Source organism: Salminus brasiliensis, chromosome 11, assembly GCF_030463535.1.
Source record: "Salminus brasiliensis chromosome 11, fSalBra1.hap2, whole genome shotgun sequence".
Lineage (NCBI taxonomy): Eukaryota > Metazoa > Chordata > Actinopteri > Characiformes > Bryconidae > Salminus > Salminus brasiliensis.
The window spans coordinates 3,327,841-3,345,311 of NC_132888.1; the positions used below are offsets into that span (position 1 = coordinate 3,327,841).

The following is a 17,471-nucleotide window of genomic DNA, read 5'->3' on the forward strand; positions in this document are numbered from 1 at the left end:
CCTTGGAGCACTGCATACCGGGAACACCCCACAAGACCTGCCTGATGTTTTGATGTTCTGACCTAGTTGTCTAGAACATCACAGCTTGGTTCTAAGTGTCTCAGATTCTTACGCTTGACCATTTTTCCTGCTTAAGCACCTTCATCACCTTCAAGAACTGACTGGTCACTTACTGCCTAATATATCCAACCCCTGACAGGGGCCACTGTAGATCAAGATAGTCAATGTTTTTGACTTCACTCTTTTAGTGGTATAGGTTAATGTTATGTAATGTATATATAATTAATCATTGGAGTGAAAATATCTTAAAAATAATAATTATGAGACCATCCACCAGTCTTGGGATTGGTAATCAATGACCTTCTTCCTTCTTCAGTTAAAACATAACATGGTCGTCTGTATAATATAGTAGGGCATGAAAAATGAATGCCTACCCACAAACCTTACAGCCCGGCGGATATAGGAGTTAAAATTGCAGCCTGCAGCGTTTATGTTGGCTTCGGTTTTAATGGCGATGTTTCTTCTGGCCAGGCAGCAGTACAGGATCCCCTCCCCAATCATAATCTATGGGGAGACATTTTTTGTTGTGATTACACCAGGTGTAATACAGCATTACTGCACACACACACACACACACACACACACACACACACACACACACACACACACTCCAAAACATAACACAGCTAATGGCCACCTGGGGTCAATACTAACAGAATCAGCCACGCTTCCATTACTGCAGCCACAATAACACACACTATCAATCAATTGCACATGTGGCAGGGTCTATAAAGAAGGTGCAGTGTCATCCAAAATGCCACAGTGCTGTACAGTATATCAGTGCTGCAGAATCCTGCAGAACCTTTATTACAGCTTATTACAGTTTCTTCAGGAGACTCACTTTCACCTCTGAAGTTCAGTCTTTGAACTTTGGAGAGTTTTCTGCTTCTCACCATCCAATCCAGCTCAAGCATATCCAATAGTGATGAGATCTGGACTCAGGGGTGGTCAGTTTCATTGTTTGAACAGTCTATTGCTTGAACAAAAGGTTTCAGTTCTAAAGCTATTGAATACTTTTGGAATGAGGTGGAGAGATAAAGTGAACACAGCAGGGGTGGACTAGAGGGAGCAGGCTTTGGGGCTGAGTTGGAGGGATGAGGCTCCAGTGGAGACTTCTGGGATGATTTGAGAGATGAAGCACCACAGACCATCTTTGGGAGGCAAAACTCCACTAAACATCTTTGGATGTGTCGGACTGCTGAAATTCCATTGAACATATTTGGGATGAGTTGAAGTGAAAAACATTAATGAACGTTGGGATGAGTTAAAAGGACAAAAGTCCATTGAGCATCTATGGATGAATTGGAGTGCTAAATTTCCATTGAACATATTTGGGTTGCATTTGATTGAATGAACTCAATTGAACACTTTTGGGATGAGTTGAAATGATCAAACTTCATTAAGTATCTTTGGGATGAGTTGAAATGATAAACCTACATTAAGTATCTTTGGGATGAGTTGAAATGATAAACCTACATTAAGTATCTTTGGGATGAGCTGAAATGATCAAACTTCATTAAGTATCTTTGGGATGAGTTGAAATGATAAACCTACATTAAGTATCTTTGGGATGAGTTGAAATGATAAACCTACATTAAGTATCTTTGGGATGAGCTGAAATGATCAAACTTCATTAAGTATCTTTGGGATGAGCTGAAATGATCAAACCTCATTAAGTATCTTTGGGATGAGCTGAAATGATCAAACCTCATTAAGTATCTTTGGGATGAGCTGAAATGATCAAACTTCATTAAGTATCTTTGGGATGAGCTGAAATGATCAAACTTCATTAAGTATCTTTGGGATGAGTTGAAATGATCAAACTTCATTAAGTATCTTTGGGATGAGTTGAAATGATCAAACTTCATTAAGTATCTTTGGGATGAGTTGAAATGATCAAACTTCATTAAGTATCTTTGGGATGAGTTGGAGTCATTATACTACATTGAACATGGTTGATATTTAGGTTGAGTTAAAAAGACACATTTACACAGAATATCTTTCGGATGAGATGGAGTGATGAAACTCAACTAAACATATTTGGGATGAGTCAGATCGATAAGTCCCCTGAACATCTTTTGGGTACGTTAAAATGATAAACCACTGTTTTGCATCTTTGGGATGAGTTGGAGTGATAAACCTCCATTAAACATATCTGAGATTAGTTGAAAGACCAAAACTCCACTGAACATCTTTGGGGTAAGTTAGATTGATTACACTCCATTAAACATATTTGGGACACAATGAAGTAATAAAACTGCATTGAGCATCTTAGGGATGAGTTGAAATAAAACAACTTTATTTAACTTAACTCAAACATTAACAATGTTCAATAGCCAAATTATACTGAATGTCTTTAGGATGAGTTGGACTGAACAGTCCACTGAACATCTTTGGGGTAAGTTAGTGATAATCCATCGATTTACATCTTTGGGATGAGTCAGATTGATTGAAGTCCACTGAACATTGGGGGTAGGTTAAAGTGATAAATCTATATTAAACATCTTTGAGATGAGTTAAAATGATTAACTTTATTTAACTTAACATCATATATGGTACACATTACACAGATAGACACAAATATATACATTTACACAGAATGTCTTTGGGATGAGTTGATTAATACAAGTCCACTGAACATCTTTGGGGTAAGTTGACATGACAAGACTCAGTTAAACATCTTTGGGATGAGTTGAAAGGAAACACCACTACTGAACATATTTGGGATGAGTTAGATTGACACAACTTCATTAAACATCTCTGGGATACGTTAGATTGATAAAACTTAAACATCTTTGATCTTTAAGTTGAGTTAAAGAATTAAATCTAGTTAGATTGATAAAACTCAATTAAACACCTTTGATCTTTGAGTTGAGTTAAAGAATCAAATCTAGTTAGATTGATAAAACTCAATTAAACACCTTTGATCTTTGAGTTGAGTTAAAGAATCAAATCTACACTGAACATCTCTGGGACGAGTTAGACTGATGCCCATTGAAAATGTGTGGGATGAATTCAGTTTAGTTCAATTCAATTCAGTAACACTTTTATTATCCCCAATGGGAAGCTGGTGGCATGGAGACACGTACAATTGTAAACAAACAACGAAAGTCACAGGGAATCATATTACACCTTTAAGATGCCAACACCACTGAACACTTTGAGGACGAGCTGGATTGGTAGAGCTCCGTCTGTGACCAAAGCATCTCACAACATGTAGAGCCGTCCCAGACGAGCAGAGGCTGGTTTTATAGCAAATAGAGGACAAACTCCCCATTTTGACAGACAGGCAAACAGGTGTTTCGACTGTTGAACATATAGTATACCCACACTCAGACAAACACACCGACAACTCCCGTTTCCCAGGCAACGGATACTCTTCCGCATCCATCCCACTGCCTGATTCATGCAGGTTTTTCAGGGTCGTTTGGATACGCAGGCGTCATTAGTGACACAATCAGATACACATACACTAGTGACTAGTCAAGTTCTGCCTCATAACACGCCTCAGTAATTTTCCCAATGAAGCGTCTGGTTGTATCCCCATTGACTGATCCCGCGTGCTGTTGTTGAGGGCAACGCGAAAGCAAGCACAGGCTTAAATAAGACATGTCTTGCATGAGGAACCGAGTCAATGAGTGAGAACTAATTTGCCTGGTCTGGAGGAGCTGCTGGCGTAATAAAGCCAGAGCGAGAGCCAAGCCCTGAGAAGATGACTGAGGAGTGAATCATTCAAGACAAATGGATTCGGCTGGAGAAGATGTAATAGAAAAAGTAATATGGGTCTCATACAGCAATACGTAAAAGGAAAAACAAGGCTACTGTTAGTACTTTATACTGAATCAGCTGATACTCGTAGCACAGTGACCTACTCTCTGAAAATGAAAGGATTTTAAAGGGTTCTTAGTGGGACTGTGATGCTCTGGGTGCACCCACTGAAACATAAGACTCGGATTAAAGTTAACGCGTGTCTGCAGCCTTAAATATCAGGCAAGTTCACAACGAAGCCCTTATTCAAAGAATTCTGACAGATACGAAGCCAAAATTCTGTTACGACACCAGTGTTGGCCCTGCACAGTGATGGGGAGGGCCATATTACCTCCCTAAAAAGAGCAGTGATGCTCTCCAGGGGTCCTAGAAATGAATGACTATGGCATCCCTGGTGATACACTATATGTCCAAATATTTGTGGACACCCTTTCTAAAGAGAACATGGTCAGCCAGTTTATGTGGCACCCATTGCTGCTGACACATATGTGCAAATGCACACACACAGCTTGTCTAGTCCCTGTAGAGAAGTACTGCCAATAGAATAAGACTCTCTGGAGCAGATAAACATCATGAACCTATTGGCACTATGCTGCCTAATAATGCCAGGCGTGGGCTAGTAGAGGGGTGTAAAGCCCCCCAGCATTGAGGAGCTGTGGAGCAGTGGAAGAACTATGTTCTCTGGAATGATGGTGGTGGAGCTCCATCCAGTACTTTTGGGATGAGGTGGGGATGATAAGGTGGGGTGCTGATCACTATCCAACATCCTGACCTTACTAATGCTACTGCTGCTGAATGCAATCAAATCCTCACAGCAATGCTCCTCCAAAATCTAGTAGAAAACCTTCTTCCCTGGACAGTAGAGGTATTCTAACACAAGCAGGATCAGCTCTTTTTAATACCTTTGAATTCAAAAGAAACAATGTATGTGCAGGTGTCCCAATACTTCTGTCCATAGTGTAAGTTCAGTGTTTTAGCAGGAGACAGTGGCGCCACCAGTGAGTGGCAGCACATGGTAGGTGTTTCTAATAAAGTGGCCAGTGAGTGGCAGCAGAAGGTAGGTGTTTCTAATAAAGTGCCATCTGGTCAAAGTACAAGATAGGGTGTTTCTAATAAAGTGGCCAGTGAGTGGCAGCACAAGGTAGGTGTTTCTAATAAAGTGGCCAGTGAGTGGCAGCACAAGGTAGGTGTTTCTAATAAAGTGGCCAGTGAGTGGCAGCACAAGGTAGGTGTTTCTAATAAAGTGGCCAGTGAGTGGCAGCACAAGGTAGGTGTTTCTAATAAAGTGGCCAGTGAGTGGCAGCACAAGGTAGGTGTTTCTAATAAAGTGGCCAGTGAGTGGAAGTATATGGTAGGTGTTTCTAATAAAGTGGCCATAAAAATCCATAAAATTCAGTATGACTCCCAAAAGCATCCCTTTCCTATAGAAACACAGATGGAGAACGACTGTGAAGCTGTTCCTCTTTTCAGATCCTAAAATAGAGCTGAAACACAGTTTCCTGATGCTGCAGCTCCGAGCGCAGGGGAAATCACTGCCTCCTCCGTCTCCTCTGTGTGAAGGTTTCAGCTGCTCCTGGTTCAGCTCTGCTCCGTCTGCTCTGTGACTCAGGCGATGTGTAAAGGCCGTTCGGGACAGTCAGAAGAGCAGTGGCGTGCAAAGCATCAGTCTGGGTCTGGATGCAGTGCTGAGAGGGGGGCTCAGAGGGGCTTGGTGATGCATCCACAGCGTGACCTATCTGTCGCCAGCTCATACTCAGACTGCATTCTGGGTAAGCGACAGTCAAAACTGTGCTGACAGTGATGAGGATAACACGCATGAGGAAGTGAGAGAGAGTGTGTCTGTGTGTGAGAGAGAGAGGGAGAGAGAGGAGAGAGAGAGAGAGAGAGAGAGAGAGAGAGAGAGAGAGAGAGAGAGAGAGAGAGAGTAAGCAAGGGGGCAGAGAGAGAGAGGAGGAAAAGGAGAGAGAGAGAGAGAGAGAGAGAGAGAGAGAGAGAGAGAGACAGAGAAAGAGAGAGAGAGAGAGAGAGAGAGAGAGAGAGAGAGAGTAAGCAAGGGGGCAGAGAGAGAGAGGAGGAAAAGGAGAGAGAGATATAGATAGAAAGAGAGAGACAGAGAGAGAGAGAGAGAGAGAAGAGTAAGAGAGAGAGAGACAGAGAGAGAAACAAAGAAGCTAGAGAAAGAAAGGAGCCAAAGAATAAGAGAGAAAGGACAAGTACGAGAGAGTGAGAGTGTGTGAGAGAGAGAGAGAAGAGGAAGAGATAGAGGAAGAGTGAGAGAGAGAGAGTGAGCGAGAGGGAAATACAGAAAGAGAGAGAGAGAGAGAGATGAGAGAGCATGTATGAGAAAGCATAAAGTGAGTGGGAGAGAGGGAGAAAGAAAAGAAAATGCATGCGCGAGAGAGAGAGAGAGAAAGGAAGAGAAAGATAATGAGCCACAAAAAGAGAGAGAAAAGAGAGAGAGAAAGAAAGAGAAAAGAGAAAAAAAAACAGAGAGAGACAGGAAGACAAGCGAGAAAGCGCGAAACAAATGAGACTGGAGAACATGAGGGAAAAGTGAGAGAGTGTGTGAGAGAGAGTGAATTAGAGAAAGAGGACGAGTAAGAGAAAGCAAGCGCGAGAGGAAAGAGAGAGACTGGAGAACCTGCATGAAAAAGTGGGAGAGGCGAGAGAAAGAGAAAGTAAGCGAGAGAGACAGAGTGAATGAGAGAGAGAGAGAGAGAGAGAGAGAGAGAGAGAGAGAGAGAGCACCTGTCACCAGAGGCAGTGAGTTTAGCTGCAAATTCCTGCGCAGAGGAGTCGCTTTCTGCTGAGGTTGGACTATATGCTAATTTGACAGCATAATCTGCATATTACTAAACGGACGAACCCCCAACCTCAACACCGTGCGCCACACTTCAGGAAAGACAACATTCATTTCCATTCCTGCAGCAGCTGCACCTCCTCAGCCCTCGCAGTCACAGAGCGCTCTGTAGCCCCATCCACCCTCCAGTAAACACGGTACAGTGTCTTACCTACTGTAGAACTACACCCATGATTATCTCCTCAGTAAAACACTGATATTAGAATAAACACTAATAATAACACTCCTACAGAAAGTGGTGGTGGTTCTCCATCACTGTGTTCATCATTAGAACATCTCCAAAGTTCTCCTCTCTCATGGAGTCTAGTATTATTTAGAGTTCTCCTCAGATCAACACCTGGTTTGGTGGTAAATCAGGGCTTAATGATGGTAAATCAGGTGAGCTGCTGCTGCTGCTGCTGCTGCTGCTGCTGCTGATGGAGTTGAACACATCCTCCACGCTGTGCTGGCTGGACTGGGGGGCGTCCAGGAGAAACCTTCACCTGGTACTCTATGATTTTGCCCTTTTGGATATTAGTCAGATTGCATCTCTTGCACATGATGATGGTTTTGTGCTCTGCTACAACTGACTGGTGTGCTCGCTTATTTATACATGCAGCAAACCCTGTCATGTGACATCTGAGGAAATTCCAAACCAGGGGTGGTTGTAATATTCTGATATGTATATGATATATAATGGTAAAGAGTTAAATAGATTATGTTGACTTATGCTGTGTTTCTATGATTGTTCTGGGTTCTAAAAGTTAAAAGGACTGGTTATGTTGTTGGATGGCAGTTGCTTTGGTATCTTAGGTGGTTGCCATGGTGTTGCTAGGTGGTTTTAGTTGTATTCCTGGAATGCTACAGTATGCCAGGGCATTGCTAAGGCATCCACAGTATTAGTAGAGTATTGCTAGTTGGTTGCTAGGATGTTGTTATGTGGTTGCTATGTTGTAACTAAGGTATTTTCTTTTAAGCTGAGCTGTGTTCAACTCCTCTGCTGCATTCTCTCTTCACTGGCTTCCTGTAGCTGCTGCCCAGGTCATCAGATTCAGACCCCTGACTCTGGCCTACAAAGCCAATACTGGACCAGCCAGCCCCTCCGTACTTGATAGCGATGGTCCAAAGCTGATCTGCACCGAGAGCCCTTCCAGCTTCAAGTACGGCTCGGCTCGACCCGCCATCCTTTAAGATCCACGGAAGACGAGCGCCTAGACGTTTTACTGTCCTGCACCAAAGTGGTGGAACGAACTTCCCCTGGGTGTCCGAACAGCAGAGTCCAACGCTTGCTGTCCTCAAACCCAGACTGAAGACCCTCCTCCTCTTCTGAGAGTACTCAGGCGAAGAGAAGAGTACTATGGTCTCCATATTGACTTGTGTTTAGTCGAGTCTAAGATTAGAGGGGTTGCTGAACCCTAGCCGATTCAAACTAGCTAAGGGTATTTTGGAGAAAACGTCTGCTAAATGTAAATGTGTTGTTAGATGGTGGTTTGGGGGTTGCCAGTCCTGTCAAGTGGTCGCTATGGTATTGTGTTGGGTAGGGTATTGCATGTGTCGCTAGGGTGCTGTTATCTTGATACTTGGCACAGAAGTCTATCCTTATAAACCCCTATTAGAAGATAAGGAGTCGTGACAGAGGAAACTGTCCTGCGGCTGGACACTCAGAGATGGATCACCAACAGTTTGTCCAGCCTGAAAATACCCCAGTTGATGTATGAGTCCACTCAGAGATTAATCGAGGTCATAAGTGCTACAAGAGCCAAGGCACGATGGGGTAGATAGAGGACCACAACATCAACACTATAGGTTATGACACAAAGTCTAATCACAGTGTAAACTCTATTTATCCCAGTACTGGAAACATTTAGGGTTTTTTTTCAGTACAATTAACCAGTAAGTGGAGCTTACAGTATACGGACAAAAGTATTGGGACACCTACAGGACCTTTTTTGACATCCCATTCTAAATTCATTGACATTAATATGGAGTTGGCCCCCCTTTGGAGCTTTCACAGCAGGTGTGGAGCTCTAACACAGCGCTGAATGGGACTGGGAATACTTGCCTTCCTCTGGAAATATGTATTCATATGCAATATTGCCATATGGCTGAGCCTTCTGCACAATGCTGTACATCTACTGATAACTGATAATAAACAGGTATCAGGTATGTTTTGCTGCTTTCTACTGTACTCAGAAATCAGAACGATACGACCTCATTCAGAATTCCCAGTGGGAAACAGTGGGGAGAACCAACACGCCAGAGTTCGGCAACATGAAAGCATGTCACAGTCAAAATGCTGCGCTCAGGAGACAGCAATCACACTCTATTTGCATTAGCTTTTATAATGAAAATGGGTAAAAGCACACAGCATTAATGTCCTCTTAAGACGTTTATCAAATTCCGCGATTTTCCCATTTTTCTTCCCATTTTTTCCAAGCGGGAAACATCTGGACAGGGAAAGCTCAAATAGGTGTAGATAATCTGGGATCAGGAATCATTAGTCTAGAGACTGAGACTGACCGTGGCTGCAGGTCCAGCAAATGCAAGGCTGAAGAGCATGAGGAAGGGGATGACCTCCTTGGTGGGCTCTATGTAGGGCATGCTCAGGGTCCGGTCATTGCAGCTGTAGCCTGAATGCACAGGCTTGAAGATGTCCGTCAGCTCCAGGAAGTAAAGGCTGACCACTGAGGAGGCCAGGATTGGGAGCTGCAAGAGAGGAAAGGGAGTTACTATAGTGTACTAATATACTAAAGTAGCAGCATCAATTAAATACAGGCTAAAAATAGAAATATTATTAAAAATGGACAGAAATGAAAACAAATTATTAATATGATCTAAAACCAAGAAAAGTAAAGAGTTTTCCAGTAGTGATGATAATGATGGTAAACTATAATTAATTAAAATGGAAACAAACTAACAAATACATCAAAGCAAATAAATTAATTAATGAGTTAAAATTAGACACATAAAAAAAACATTATACGCATGTTTTCCTTTATGAAATGTAGTTTAGTATATATTATTATATCTACTATAGTATTAGTTCAGTATTTTATTTTGTTGGTGGGCAGTTGCTACGGTATCTTAAGTGGTTGCTATAGTGCTTGTAGGTGGCGTTTAAGGTATTTCAAGGTGTTGCTAATGTATCCACAGTTGTTGTGCTATTGCACTTGGTTGCTAGGATTTTGTTATGTGGTTGGTATGTTGTTGCTAGGCCATTGCTAGATGGTCGACAATTTTTTATTTTAGATTGCTAAGGGGTCACTGTTATTTAAAGTGGTTGCTATAGTATTACTAGGTGGTTGCTAAATTGTTACTAACACATTGCTAGATGGTTTGCTATAGCATAGCATTTAGGTGTGGCTAGATGACTGCTATGGTATTTTAGGGTGTTGCTAAGGTATCCACAGCTGTTGGCAGTTTACTGCTGGTTAGCTGCTATGCTACTGCACTTGGTTGCTAGGATTTGGTAGGTGGTTGCTATGTTGCTACTAAGGCATTGCTAGATGGTCGGTACCGTATTTTAGGTTGTCGCTTGGAAGTTGCAAAGGGGTCACCGTTATTTAAACTAGTTGCTATGGTAGCTAGGTGACTGCTATGGTATTTTAGGGTGTTGCTAAGGTATCCACAGCTGTTGGTAGTATACTGCTGGTTAGCTTCTATGCTACTGCACTTGGTTGCTAGGATTTGCTAGTTGGTTGCTAAATTGTTACTTAGGCATTGCTACATGGTTTGCTATAGTGTTTTAGGTGTGGCCAGGTGACTGCTATGGTATTTCAGGATGTTGTTAAGGTATCCAAGGTTGCTGGTGGTGTAATACTAGTTATAGCACATTGTAGCTATGGAATGGAAGGTGGTTGCTAAGGTGGTTAACACTGTATCTTTGCAGGTGTTAAGTGGTATTAAGGCACTGCTAGATTATGTCCATAACATTCTTGGTGGTTGCCCTACATGCTGGTCTTGCTAAGTGGTTGCTGTGGTATTCCAGGTAGTTGTTATGGTGCTGCTGTGTTGTGGCTATGGTACAGTCCTGGAAAAGTGCACAGCAACATCTCCAGGGTTTAGCAAACTCCAACCGTGGTGCATTTAACACAAAACACACAGTGGATGTACGCTGAACCAACCAGAGCACTGGCAGATCACTTCTTTTATATGTCTCAGCTGCCCCTTTACAATATTCTGACAAGTCCCGCCTCTCCTTAGTTACTGTTGCTATGATGACCATCAAAATCAGCTCAGACCAAAAATAAGCTGGCGTTACAGGATGCTCCCTGAAGACACGCATCCTTAAGAACTGTCAAAACAGGAATGTAGGCCAGTTTAAAGCAGAGGAAACAAAGCACACTAGAAATGAGCTTTCATCAAACCAGAGGAATCTGTAAGCCGTTAAAACACAGGTAGCAGGCTCCGAGTGGCTCAGTGGTCTAATTTGCAAAGCGGCATGGTTTGGGATTCATACTCATGACCCTCAGGCCATAGTGGTACCGCATTAGACCGCTGAGTCACTCGGAGCTCGAATGCCTGAGTGGGTAGATGGCGCTCTCTCCCCTCATCACTCTTAAAGCGATGCTGGTCCAACAGTGGCAGCTTGCCGAGCCCGGGGATCAAACCCACAACCCTGGCAGCAATAGCCTGGAGCTCTAACCGCTGAGCACCACTGCCCTATTGCTAAATGGTTGACACAGTATTTCAGGTTGCTGAGGGGTCACTGTTATTTAAAGTGGTTGCTATAGTATTACTAGGTGGTTGCTAAATTGTTACTAAGGCATTGCTAGATAATTTGATATTTTAGGTGTGGACAGGTGACGGCTCCACGTGTCAGGAGCATCGTTGGGAGCATTGCTAGTAATAGGGGGAGCTACAAACAGGTGGGTTAATTGGCTTTAAACCCCACCCCACCCAAGCCCACACCTGGCAATTAGCCTGGTGCCAAAAGGTTCATGTTTACCTGCTCATTAGTGTCCTATTCTATTGGCAGTACTTCTCTGCAGTGACTAGACAAGCTGTATGTGTGTGTGTGTGTGTGTGTGTGTGTGTGTGTGTGTGCATTTGCACATCTGTGTCAGCAATGGGTGCAACGTAAAATAAGCGGAATGTTTTCACTACAAGGGGTGTCCACAAACATTTGGACACATAGTGTACGAATTCATTAAACCCACTTTTTTGGTTTACACAGCAGTCAAGGTCAAGATATACAGTTTTCTACACAAACAAGCTGCAGGGATAATGTGTTGCTAATCAGGCACAGTTATGACTCAGCAATTTTAATTAATATCTGCTTAATTACAAAAAAGAGACCCTAAATCGTTACCAGACTTTCGAATTCTGCCACTGAAATGTTGGTACTTCTATTACTGATATGTAATTTTTAAAAACTGCTGTAGGAAGTTCTTTACTTTGTAGCCTTTTAATACACTATATGGACAAAAGTATTGGGACACCTACACATTACACCTACATGAGCTTTAGCGATGTCCCATTCTACAGCCATAGGCCAGCCAAAAGGTCCCCCTTTTGTTGCTACAACAGCTTCCACTCTCAAACTTTTGTGGGATGTTTTGTCCATTCATCCAGAAGTGTCTTTGTGAGTTTGTCGCAATGGTGCGATCGGGGTTGAGGTCAGGGCTCTGTGTGGGCCAGTCCAGTGCTTCCACACCAAACACACCCAACCATAACTTTCTTGGAGCTTGCTTTGTGCACTGGGGACCTTCCACAAACTGTTTCCATTAAATTGTAAGCATAAAAAATGCCCACAAAGATTTCCCTTTACTACAACTGAGGGGAAATTTCTCCAGCTGACTTGTTGTTGGAACCTGGACCACTGCACTAAAACAGACTGGTATTTCTGCCACTGCTGGTAGACCCGTATGACCGTCTGCTTCCATACACCTGCAGATTCAGCAACTTCCATCACACTGTGGAAATGCAATCCCTTTTAGCCAATCATTACGTATATCAGCTTTGCATCCAATGAGACGCTCACTGCACTGTCCCACCTATTCTCAATGTCTGAGTATTGTAACACACCCAGCAGGTATTTACAGCCCCATCATCCTCGTGCAGTGCCATCTGCAGGAGCCTGAAGTCACTACCACCTTGCTAATTTTCTGTCCGGGGAGCTTACATGTGATCAGGGTATGCAGGTGGCATCTGAATGGTCTGCTTCAGAGGGTAGAGTTCTGAGGGACTTCTGAGATGTATTCTGTGGCATTGCCCATTCCTACTGTACTGATTATTCGGCTCTAAAAAAAAGGCTGCAGGCCCTTAAAACTGTCTGCATGTCTGATTGCTTTCCAGTTCCTTTAAAAAGCACCACACTCTTCCAGGAGTCGTGAGAGCTAAGAAGAAACTTGACTGCACTCGCTGCCCTGAAGCTGCTGTCACTTCTACTGCAGCTTTGGTTCAACATGAGGTCAGATTTGTGATGCAGAAGGCAGTGGTCACAGTGACGTGAATATACATAAGGCTTTTTCGCAGCCTCAGTAAAACATCTGCTTGTTTTTTTTTCCTTGTATCGCCTGAAGCTGGGTAGGTGATCCAAGTAGTGAACGACACAGCACTACACGGTTACCCTCAGGCCACACTAGGCACTGAGGAACTGTCCCACTGTAATGAATAATTACAACACTTGGATAGGTTAAAAAAGCTAAAGAACAAACCAGGACAGCCAAGAAATGACACTAGGAGTATACTACATGGACAAAAGTATGGGGACACCTGCTCATTAATTGTTTCTTCTAAAATCAAGGGTCTCTACTGTCCAGGGAAGACGGCTTTCTACTAGATTTTGGAGGAGAATCGCTGTGAGGATTTAATTGCCAATAGATTAGGACTCTCTGGAGCAGATAAACATGAACCTATTGGCACCATGCTGCCTAATGCCAGGCGTGGGCTAGAGGGGAATAAAGCCCCCCAGCATTGAGGAGCTGTGGAGCAGTGGAAGAACTGTTCTTTTAAATAATGCATGGCGCTCCATCCAGTACTTTTGGGATGAGCTGGGTAGTTGGGGATTGTGAGGTTTCATTTGGATTTTGGAAAGGCGAATTGCTGTGAGGATTTAATTGCATTCAACCACAAGAGCGTTAGTGAGATAAGCATGTTGGACTCATCTCACCTCATCCCCAACTTTCCAACTCGTCCCAAAAGTACTGGATGGAGCTCCACCATCCATCATTCCAGAGAACACAGTTCTTCCACTGCTCCACAGCTCCTCAATGCTGGGGGGCTTTATACCCCTCTACTAGCCCACGCCTGGCAATAGGCAGCATGGTGTCAGTAGCTTCATCATGTTGCTCTGCTCCAGAGAGTCCTATTCTATTGGCAGTACTTCTTCTCTACAAGGACCAGACAAGCTGTGTGTGTACATTGGATGCTGGACCACGTCACCAAAATATCTACATTTGATTAAATTTACTGTGTTTCTAACTCTACAGAAATAGATGTCACAATTATGTTGATCCAACTGGGCCGCGTCCCAATTTCTACACATTCATAAATGTTTATGTATCAGCACTGGCAGATAACAGTGCATCCCCATGAATAAGGCCTATAAACAACAGGAGTTCCAGCTGCAGTATGAAAAGAGTTGGCTTCCATTTGACTGAGCGTAAACTTCAATCCAGTGTGTCAGAAGGATGCGTCATCGTCTCTACTGCAGCGAGGTGAACACCTCCTTCGAGACAGCCAAGCTGAGCCTCTCTTCTAGGCACCATTCTGTCTGATGTCAACATCAAGACATGGTTTTTGGTTCATTTTGGATCATTTTTTCTTTCAAATCTTGAAAAGATTTTATTTCCTTCACATCACAGACCACAAGACTAAGTCTTTCCTTCCACAGATGCCATTTTGTGCCATTTAGTAGACACTTTTATCCAGGCACATAAAAGAAGTGCTTTTATTCTGTCTAAAAAACTTCAACTTAAACTGGTGCAAATGGGTCAGGGTATGGAGACATCCCCAAACTAGCACACAGGAGTCTACAGGAGTTCTGATATACACTGCTCAAAACAATAAAGGGAACACTTAAACACAATATAACTCCAAGTAAATCAAACTTCTGTGAAATCAAACTGTCCACTTAGGAAGCAACACTGATTGGCAATCAATTTCACATGCTGTTGTGCAAATGGAATAGACAACAGGTGGGAATTATTGGCAATTAGCAAGACACACTCAATAAAGGAGTGGTTCTGCAGGTGGGGACCACAGACCACTTCTAGGCTTTCGTACCTATGCTTTCTGGCTGATGTTTTGATCACTTTGAATGTTGACGGACTCTACAACCCACACAAGTGGCTCAGGTAGTGCAGCTCATCCAGGATGGCACATCAATGTGAGCTGTGGCAAGGAGCATGCCCAGGCGCTGTAGGGAGATCATACAGGCACATGGAGGCCACACACAATACTGAGCCTCATTTTGACTTGTTTTAAGGACATTACATCAAAGTTGGATCAGCCTGTCGTCTGTTTTTCCACTTTAATTTTGTGTGTGACTCCAAATCCAGGCCTCCATTGGTTTATAAATTTGATTTCCATTGATGATTTTTGTATGATTTTGTTTTCAGCACATTCAACTTTAAAGTATTCAATGAGAATATTTCACTTTGAGGCAATACTGTACCTCGTATCTCTCATTTTAACAGTCCCTTATCAGACTGGAAGGGCAGTGTTTGCTTATCTGCCCTCTCTCGCAGGGTAGATGAATGCCTAATGAATGTACTCAGCTATTTTAGGTTGCACCCATTGCTGGCACAGATTGTCCACTCCAGTCTAGTCCCTGTAGAGAAGAACTACCCATAGAATACCATGTCTCTCTGCAGCAGATAGACATGGACCTAATGGCACCATACCGAATGCCTTGAGCATTAGAAATGTGCCAAAATGACGTGGAATAAAATCTTTTACATTGACTTTCACTAAAAGTTAAGAAGATTTTCCCTTTTCCTGTGAAGTTGCTGTTTTGGAGATCCGAGGCTTTTGAATGGCAGCGATAATATGCCTAATTTGTCTGGATTGTATGCTACAGCTCTTCCGTCATCTGGACCAATCATCTGGACCACTGTAAGATACGGTTTCCAATAGTGTCAGATCGCAGAGCTTAAACTCAGCATCTCCTCGGCTTCCATTTATAGCCATTTGAAGGAACGATCAAACAGGCGCGTCCTCCTCTGGGGACCAATCTGCGCACTTGGCCTACATTTGTAATTTTAAGGGAATGGATGCAAGTCGACATGTGTTTTTTTTAATTTTTCTTATTGGTATTAGCCTCCGAATCTCACCATACCTTGAGTGTAATCATGAGAAATTAAAGAGCTCCTTTAGCCGGTGAGGGCTGTTAATCACAGAGCCTCTGCAGGTTCATACACATACATAGCACTCCCTCTCAGCTAGACCTCATTTACAAGGATGGACAGGGCAAGCACATTAACAGTGATGTGGGCTTCAGCCTGCCTTTCCAATTCATCACTGTGGGTACTGGAAACATCTCTGAATGGGCTGAGTCTAAACTCCCAAGCAGGCTGTGATGATTAGATTGAACTTAATTAAAAGCAGAAATGCCACTGTTTATCTAATCGGATTTTATTACAGTGCTGCCGACTTCACACAGGCCCAATTACATGCAATGCAGTCAGAGTCCAATCTCCATTCCACGATTGCCTCTTCACACACTGCATATTATGGTATCTATGTTTTCTGATCATTTTAAATTGTGCAAATAAACAAACGAAACATGTATCTCATTTCCAGTCTAACAAACACATTACGTTCTTTACTTTCCAGGAGATTAGATGGAAGATAATCCACAGGAGTTCCACAATTATTTAAAACACACAGATAATAGGACTCAATTGTCAAGTACAAGACCACCAACACTGCCCCCAATCAGATAAACAGCATTAAACCTTCAAGCTCTACTCTCGCTTTGTCAGATCTGAAAACATCCACAGTTCTGTTTGTGTCCATGCATCTCCCACTGTGAGAAGACAAACCCAAGGCTGTGGGTGTGAAAGGATGTGGAGCTCATCGAGAAGCTCTTACTGAGAAAAGCCAGAAGATCATCCAAACAAAGAAGCTGCTGCTGCTCCAGACCTCAACATCATTGAATGTGTTTGGGACTGTTGGGAGGGTGAGAAGCTCTGTAGAGTGAACTTTGGAAGTGTAAAAGATTTCCTGCAGATTTCAGAACACCACCACCACCACCACCATGTTTAACAGATGAGGTGGTGTGTATTGGATCTTGGACAGGAGGTGTGAAGGTGTCTCCTGATAAGATTGGAAGCTGCAAGGAGGGTAAAGGTGGACGCTCTAACCAATCAAACATCTGAAATTAGCTTTACAGCACTTTTGGTTGTGTACATTTCGGTAAAATATATACATTCATAAGTACAAATAAGTACACTGGCAGCCAGATATTCATACACTATATTGACAAAAGTATTGGGACACCTGTTCATTCATTGCTTTTTCCAACATCGAGGGTATTACGATATTAATAGTATTAATAGATTTTCCAGATTTTGTTGAAGTAACCATCTCTACTGTCCAGGGAAGAAGGCTTTCTACAAGGTTCTGGAGCATAGCTGTGAGGATTTGATTGCATTCTGTGACAAAAGCGAAAGGTCAGGATGACAAGAGGTCAGGGAGCTGGATAATCACCATCCCACCTCAACTTCAACTCATCCTAGACTATTGGACAGTTCCACTGCTCCACAGCTCCTCAATGCTGGGGGGGCTTTGTAACCCCCTTTTGCCCAAGCTAGACATGGTGCCATCTGCCCCAGATCTGTCCCAGTCCTATTCTGTC

The 17,471-nt window shown here is 43.0% G+C and overlaps 1 protein-coding gene across 1 annotated transcript in view; it reads right to left on the reverse strand.

Moving 5' to 3' along the window:
* plppr4a (phospholipid phosphatase related 4a) overlaps window positions 1–17,471 on the reverse strand; it is a 47,927-nt gene that overhangs the window by 24,108 nt on the left and 6,348 nt on the right. The window contains exons 2-3 of the mRNA XM_072691446.1: window positions 9,188–9,373; window positions 435–564 (exon numbers count right to left, since the gene is read on the reverse strand). Of these exons, the coding sequence (XP_072547547.1) occupies window positions 435–564; window positions 9,188–9,373 (316 nt within the window). The remainder of the gene's footprint in view (window positions 1–434; window positions 565–9,187; window positions 9,374–17,471) is intronic.